Below are 8,386 nucleotides of genomic sequence, written 5' to 3' on the forward strand. Positions count from 1 at the left end.
CCCCGGTTCCAAAAAAAAAAAAAAAAAAAAAAGAGTTTATAGTCTCATTAGCTCTTTCACATGTTTGCTTAAGTTTATGTTATGTGTGGTTTTTAGAGAAGAGTGCCTTTCTCACCAGAATATGCAGAGTTAACACATCTGAACTTTTCCGTATGTCTATAGGGAAGTTACATATACTACTAAAATCTAATTCTGAGGCAGAATTAGACTCACACAACTAGACTTCACACAAATTTAAGGTCATTGTCCTCAACAACATGCACTTATTTCAGACAACAACTGAGTTCTGAGCTCCCTAGGCCACTTGTACTGATCAACTTACAAATTCAGAAAGTCCTGTGACTCTTTCCGTAATTCTCCAGACCAATATTTAGAACTATAGAAAACAGGGGCCGGGGAGGTAGCTCAGTAGAATAAGTGCTTCCCTGGCAAACATAGGGCCTGAGTTCAATCCCTGGTTCCGCCAAAAAAACCAAATTGTACTTACTTAGAAGCATTCAGAATGTCAACAAAACAGTTGCAACTTTTTTTTTTTTTCAATTACAGAGTGGTATTCAGTTAACAGAACAACAGTTATTTTGTATAAGCTGTATCAGAGACAACTGAAAATGAAAAACTACCGTCCCCATACATAACTAATCAGTGCTGTGCACCAACAAGAACTTGCTTTAAATTTCCATGTCAGTTTACAACCCCCATACTGTACCAGGCAAGGTTAGTGGCTATTGAAAATACCTCCAGGACAGGGCTATATAAAGACACATTTGGGGGGCCGGGGAGATGGCTCAGTGGAATAAGTGCTTCCCTGGCCAGCGCAAGGGCCTGAGTTCAATCCCCAGTTCTGCCTATACCCCCCCCCAAAAAAAAGACATTCAGTAGTATGTGAACTATACAAAAAAAAAAAAAAAGACACTGTATAGTTTAAAAACAAATCTTACACAGCCTTACATTTCAAGTTTTTTTCTTCAGAAGGGGTTAGTTGTGCACAGAGGGGTTAAATGCCTTATGGATAAGAAAAAAACAAAACAAAACGCTAGAACCAACTTATTTATCATCCTCTTCTTCCTCCTCTTCCTTTTTGCTTTTTTCAGCCTTGATGACTCCCTTTTTGCTGCATCAGGTTTTCCTTTAGCTTGGTAGGCAGCAATGTCTTTTTCATACTTTTCCTTCAGCTTAGCAGTCTTCTTGTATGGTTGCTTGTTATCTGCTGCAGTATTATTCTGCATTTCTCCACGTTTGTTTGCGACAACACCAGTGGAGAGGCCAGGATGTTCTCCTTTGATTTTTGGGCGATACTCAGAACAGAACAAGAAGGCCGAAGGAGGTCTCTTGGGTACATTGGGATCCTTGAACTTTTTTGTTTCTCCTTTAGGAGAAATATAAGTTTTCATTTCTCTCTCATAATGAGCCTTGTCTGCTTTTACCATGTCTTCAAATTTTCATTTTTTTTTTTTAACAGACATGGTCTTCCACCTTTCTGAGCATTTCTTAGAAAACTCAGAAGTTAACAGAAGCATAAAGTTTACTTTACAGAAGTACCACCAATTTTTTAAGAACTGCCTCTAGGGCCCTTCATTCTTGCCCCTGACAGGAAAGTTCAGCTGTGTTGACTCTGCAGTTTATGCCTCAATCCAAATGGAAGAATTTGTTGAAACTTTCTGCCTTTGTTGAGTAGAACAACATGAATAGCTTCAAGAACAGAGGCAGTGGTCACTTTGGAAAAAGTTGATGATCAAGGTCCAAGAAGAATGAGTGGATCCCAGCACTTGGGAGGCTGAGGCAGGAGGATTGTAATGAGTTTGAGACTGGCCTGGGCTATAAAGTGAGCTGAAGCCCAGCCTGAACTGAATAGTGAGATGCTGTCTCAAAAAGAGAGTGAATGGAGAGAGACTTAACATTTCTTTCCCTAGGTCAAAGGTCGTGATAAACATATCAATAATTTGAAAAAAAAATGCCAGAAGGAATCTGAGCAGAACCGTGAGAAGCAGCAGCATATTGAGACCTTGGAGCGTTACCTGGCTGACCTGCCTACACTAGAAGATCATGAGAAGCAAAGCCAGCAGGTAGTAGCAGTGTGTGAGCGTACCTGGGGCAAAGCTGAGTAGCCAGGCAGGAGAACTTTCTCATTTGCTGTGAACTTTCTGAAAGGCTACTTCTTAAAAGGAAAATCCTAAAGGAGTCATGTCTAGGTTCACATCTATATAACTGGAACTAAAAATATTTTGAGTTATCTATTCAGTGTTTTGTGACTTACTCTAAGCATGGGATCCTATTTCTTAGCTTAAAGATTCTGAGTTGAAGACCGCAAAGCTGCAAAACAGAGTGATTGAGTTGGAGAGTTTGCTGGAGGAGACCCAGACAATCTGCAGAGAGAAGGAGATTCAGCTGGAAAGCCTGAGACAAAGAGAAGCAGAATTCTCCACTAAACATAAGTAAACACCACTGTGAAATTGAAGGGAGGGGAGAGCTCAGTTCTGGTCATCACTAGCCATACTTACCTGTATGACTTTAGGTGCTTGTACACTTCGTTTTATATCTTTGAGCTTGATCTTTTTTGGTTTGTGAAGGATTAAAAAAAAGCTAATAATGGACAAGAAATATGTGGGATGGTGTAAAATGTATGTATGGTGGCTCAATGGGAACTTCTTACTATGTCTTTAGGGAGAATCCAGCTCAGTCCCTAGCACATAAGAATCCTTGAAATATATATATATATATATATATAATTATTTATATATATGATAAAACACTATGAACTAGGAAGCAGGGTATCTATATATTTTGAAAAATGGATCTTGGTACTGAGGTATGGGGTTGTCTACATTTTGAACCTTTTATGCTATAGGCTACCAAGAGCATCTGTTTCTTTTCAGCCTTGGAATTGCTCTCAATTGCAGAAGAATTTCTGAGAACAAAACAACATGCCATAATGTGCTCTCAGAGTATCTTGGGAACTCCTTCGTATTAATAGCAATTTCTGAAAATGATGGCTGTGTTTCAATAGCCTCTTGGATTAAATCCAGTTCTTAATGGTTGGATTGGATTTCTTATCCCATATTGACCACAGTGACCCTATTGTTTATCTCAGCAGATGGGCCATGATGGAAGTGATTATGAGGGATCTACTGGAGGAAGCCATTGGCTAGAGCCAGAACCAGAATTAAGGGACAAAGTTGGCTCTACCCTAGTCTATTGAGGCCAAGAAAAAAGATTTCTTTTGCATTTCCCAAAATTCCTACAGTGTACATCTGTCACTTTTATAGTCTAAATGTATGTGATGTTTATATATCAAAACAGGAGCCTTTGATAAGTAGAGAATTGATGGCTCATTGGTACATTCTTACAGGGCAGACAACCAGTATGCACTGAATAGCTTCTTACAGCTCACACTACACTTACAACAGACTTAAAACATTGTCCTCAGCTACAATCTATAGGGGACTGAGTGTCTTGTCTTAGACATTAAGTAAGCAGCAGAACCAGAAGTCAAAGCCACATTAATTTGACATTAGAGTTCTTGAAGAGGCTGCTGTCTTTCAGCCTGCAAGATAAGCAGTCTTTGGAAGAAGCTGGTGGAGAAGATTCCAAAGTGGAAATGGAGTCGCTACAGGAGGAATGTGATTCCCTCCGGAAGGTAACTTAAGGGTATCTAGGCTATAATGATGTTTGGGCTGAGAGGAAAAAGATTATAGAGCCAGATATAGACACTGGCGACCCATATGAGTAATGTGTAACTGGGGAGGCTAAGGCAAAAAAAAAATTACAAGTTTAAGGACAGCCTGGGCAACTTTATGAGACTGTTCCATTTTAAAAGGGCTGGGAGTATAGCTGAGTAGTGAAGTGCTTGCCCACATTCAATCTCTACTATATGAATGAATGAATGAATGGATGAATGAATGAATGAATGAATATTATTGTATACTTAAAAAGAACCATGAAGGTCAGCCAAATAGCTCAGCAGATTAAAGCACCTGCTTAGGCAGAGCACAGCAGCCAGGGTTCGATCCCCAGCAAGCTGTGCTGCCCCCTCCACAGGGGGTTGCACTGAGATGGTGATTGAGACTGGGCATGGTGGGCCGGCAAGATAGCTCAGCCGTCTAAAGTGCCTGCTTAGGCAAGCTTAGGCAGGCCCAGGGGACCACGGTTTGACCCCCAGCACCACATGCCGCGGGCTGGTCAAAAGAAAAGAAAATCTAGAGATGGCACCTTTGTGACACTAGGTCTACGAGCCTCTAAAAGTATGTGCTTTAAAGGGGGGCTGGGGAGATGGCTCAGTAGAATAAACGCTTCCCTGGCAAGTGCAAGGGCCTGAGTTCAATCCCCAGTTCTGCAAAAAAAAAAAAAAAAAAAAAAAGACTGGGCATGGTGGTGCACCTGTATTCCCAGCACTTGGGAGGCTGAAAACAGAATCACTGAGTCCAGTCTACATAGTGAGACCCTGTAGACCCTGTCCTAAATACATTTTTTTTTTTAAAAAGAAGAACCATGAATTCCTAGCCTTGTGCTACCTAGAATCTGCTACCAGTAGCTCATCTCTTGAGAAGTTGCCCCTGCCTAGTAAGCTTGCATTTTAGACATTCACTGTACTTGTTAGAAATATTATAAACCAAACTGAGGAAGGAGCTGGTTATGTTAGCACATCCTTGCAATCCTAGAATTCTCAGAGGCTGAGGCAGGAGGATTGCAATTTGAAGCATGGCTTGGGCAATTTAGTGATTTAGTGAGACCCTGACTCAAAATAAAAATTAAAAAATGGCTTGGGATGTAGCTTAGTGCAAAGGCCCTGGGTGCAGTTCCCAGTATAGTAAGTCCTTGTTTAATTCAAGTTGTGAACTTGCACAGGTATATCATATAAGACTCACTTTATCAGTTTAGGAATGACCTCCAACTTAACAATTCTCCTAGTGTGAAACTCCTTCATAAGTCAAGGACTTACTTTATTACCACCAAAAAAAAAAAAAAAAAAAAAAAAAAAAAAAAAAAAAGAAGAAGAAGAAAAGAAAAAAATTTAGGGGAACATACCTTTCAACATCCAGATTAGATGACCCAAAATGGTGAATCAGAGCTTGGTACACTTCATTTGTGGCTCAGGTCTATACCTGTATTAGGCAGAGTTCTAGTCAGTGAAGTGTCTTGGTTTCTCAGTTATCGAGAAGAGGCAGTCTGTGGCCTGCTGGTGAGACTGTGCAGATCAGAAGAAAAGACCCAAAAGTACTTCAGAGAACACTCGAGAGACAGATTATTCAGGATCTTTCCTTCGTTAGTCAGTGTGGGCATAGTAATCACTAACAACCATCACAGCCCTGCATAGGACAGGCTTCATTAAACTGAATTGTCTAGCCATCTCCTTACCAAAGAACCACAGTATATACTGGCTTTGTATAAAGGTAATTCCATTGACTTGCACTCATTAGGGTGGGGGTTCCTCCTACTTCCAGTAGACTCTATTCCATTCTGTATAAACCTCTGTGTGAGTGAGGCACAGAAGTTGCAGGAATGTGAAGCTGTATAATCAAAATCTGGAGTGAGTACATTTCTTTAGATAGTGCTAATTAGTCTTTACCCTGTTCTCACAATTAATGGGCTGTAGCTAGAGGAGCTGATGGCCAAACTACAGATCTTGGTGTACTCCCTTGTCCTTTGACCTCAACATGAGCCTCACATATACAGTCTTCTTTGCTAATTTTGTCTTTCAGATTGTGGAGAAGCAACAGCAGAAGATGGATCAGTTGCGCTTACAAGTACAGGTGAGCCATGAGTCATTGGGCTTTGGTGGATAGGACATAATAATGGAAACTAGAATTCACCTAACATTTCATTCTGTTCTCTGCTATACAATTCACTTGGCTAATATTAGGGATACAAAAGGGATGAAATTTGGTCAGTGCTTTAGAGCCTGCAGTCCTGTAGGTAGGACAGATATAAGAGAAACTTCACCATAGTGCTGTGAAAAAAGTGTTTCCATCACTGTGGATGTGAGCACAGAAGAATCACTGGGGGGAAAGGAGGACAAAGAAAGGTTTCTGACAGTCCTGAGCCTTGAAGGGTAAATAGCCAGGCAAAGAAGAGGAGCTGGGATGAATGGCACCGGAATTCTCATAGAAATATCATGGAGATATGAAAAACAGCATGCTTTGAACTTGAACTTGAAAGAGGCTAATATTGTTGAAGTAGCCACCTATCCCTTAATGATCAGAGTACCTTTTATCTTTTTGAGAAAAATGGTTTTAGATGATTCCATCATTGTGCAAACATAGAATGTACTTCTATAAACTTTTCTTGGGGGGGGCGGTTAACAGGGATTGAACTCGGGACCTTGTGCTTGCTATTGCTAGGCAGGCACTAATGCCACTGAGCTATCTCCCCAGCCCCAAAATTTAAGTGTCTTATGGGCCCACTGTCATATATGTGGTCCATGGATAAAAACAGTATATTGCAGAGCATGACTATTGTTAAGGAAATGAGTAGAGAGCTGGGAGGTCCAGCCTATGGAAGGGGGCCCTGTCTGTCTATGTTGGTGTTTAATCTTCAGGTAGGTGATGAATTCTGTTTTTTAAATTTGAATTGGGACCTTGCACTTACCAGACAGGCACTTGTGCTACTGAGCTACATTCTCCACCTCTGGTGATGAATTCTATTAAAGAGTGTTTAGTCTGGTTTGCAGTGCTAGATTGCATGTGGCAGATTGGCAGCCTGGAGAGAGGCACTAAAAAGGTAATGGAACAGCAGCGTAGCAGGGAAGAGATGTAAAGAGACAGATTGAAATGACTTCTAGGAGGAAGCAATGACTGATGGGATATAGGGATTAAAGAACAGGGAAGAACCAAAGTCAGCCTGTGGTTTCTATTTTGGGCCAGAAGAGGAATGGGTTCTTCAACAAATTGAAGGAATTGGATCCTTCAAGAAATTCTGAGCAAAGCAGGTTTGCTCAAGTTCACTTTGAGGGGCCTGCTGGTTAGCTGAGTTGTTTAAGCACCTGCTCATACAAATGCAGTCAGGCATAGGATGTAGGGGTTCAATCCCCAACTCCACCTGCCTTACCAGACCCTGCCCTTAAGGCAGCCTGAGTCAGGAAAAAAAAAAAAAAATCATTCTCAAGTTCTCTTTGAACTCTAATGGAACACTGCACTCTGAGGAACAGCTGCCAACTATAGGTCCTGCCATTATTTCTTTTTTTTTTAATTTTAATTTTAATTTTAATTTTAATTTTATTTATTTATTTGTGTGTGTGTGTGTGTGTGTGTGTGTGTGTGTGTGGCCAGCTCAGCCCACCAGGGGGCGGGGCTGGCCGGCATGTGGTGCTGGGGGATTGAACCGCGGTCCCTGTGCTTTGCAAAGCTTGTTCTAAGTAGGTGCTTTAGACCCCTGAGCCATCTCATCAGCCCCTGCCATTATTTCTTTAATTCACCTTTTTCAGTTCCTGTAAGGATGTAGTCAAGCCTGGTTAGCATATCATATATTAATTTAAGATGCCAGGTTTTTGTGGGAGGCTAAGGGGAGGAATATTGCACATTCAAGAACAGCCTGAGCTACATGGCAAATCTCAAGCCATCCTGTATTGCATAGTGAGACTCAGTCTCAAAAGCTGGTTGTGACTGCACACACCTGTCATTCCAGCACTCAGGAGCCTGCAGAGCAGGAGGTGGCTTGTTTGAGCCCCGCCTGGGCAATTTAACGAGACCCTGTCTCAAAAGGCCTGGGGATGTAGCTCAATATAAAAGTCTTGAATTTGGTCCACAGTACTGCAGAACTAAAGAGGTGGGTGGATGGGTGTGTAGACAGACATAAATAAATTTGGATTCCTGGTCTTTAATAGAGTTTCTACTGAATCTCAGAGTAAATTTCCAGGAACCCTGAAGTTTGTTAGAAGTTGGGAAAACCCACCATTATTTTGTTTTTTGGTATTGGAGATTAAACCTGGAGACTCATCCATACCAAGTTCATGGTCAACTATTATATCTCTCTAGCTCTGTTTGTTTTTTTGTGGCTCAGGCTGCCTTAAGGGTGGATCTGGTAAGGCAGGTGGAGCTGGGGATCGGATTGTGGTATCCTGCACCTGACTGCATTTGCATGAGCAGGTGCTTAAACAATTGAGCTAATCAGCGGGTCCCCCCAAGTCTTAACATTTTAAATTTTGTACTTATCCCTGATGAGACTGTTCAGGCAATTTAAAATGTCAGATGAATTTCTGAGAATAAGGTGGACTGATCACAGTCACCTTGGGTGTTTCATGGTCATGAGGTATTTTGCTTGATAGCTACATTTTTTATTAAAAAAACTAAAATATTTTATATATTTATTCAAATTAGTTTTGTGGGGGCTGGAGAGATGGCTCAGTGGTCTAAAGCACCTACTTGAAACAAGCTTGGCAAAGCACAGGGACCGC

The 8,386-nt window shown here is 41.2% G+C and overlaps 1 protein-coding gene across 5 annotated transcripts in view; it reads left to right on the forward strand.

The window, feature by feature from the left end:
• The window catches only part of Cep85 (centrosomal protein 85), a 42,484-nt gene that overhangs the window by 27,961 nt on the left and 6,137 nt on the right, over positions 1 to 8,386 (forward strand). For all 5 annotated transcript variants that reach the window (XR_002818418.1, XM_023703080.1, XM_012517309.2 and 2 more), the window contains 4 exons: positions 1,911 to 2,063; positions 2,281 to 2,432; positions 3,541 to 3,634; positions 5,697 to 5,747. Coding sequence is in view for 4 of the 5 variants with exons in the window: in XM_023703080.1 (XP_023558848.1) it covers positions 1,911 to 2,063; positions 2,281 to 2,432; positions 3,541 to 3,634; positions 5,697 to 5,747 (450 nt within the window). In the remaining variant the exon portion in view is untranslated. The remainder of the gene's footprint in view (positions 1 to 1,910; positions 2,064 to 2,280; positions 2,433 to 3,540; positions 3,635 to 5,696; positions 5,748 to 8,386) is intronic.

The sequence above is a fragment of the Octodon degus genome, unplaced genomic scaffold (genome assembly GCF_000260255.1).
Source record: "Octodon degus isolate 3935 unplaced genomic scaffold, OctDeg1.0 scaffold00163, whole genome shotgun sequence".
Lineage (NCBI taxonomy): Eukaryota > Metazoa > Chordata > Mammalia > Rodentia > Octodontidae > Octodon > Octodon degus.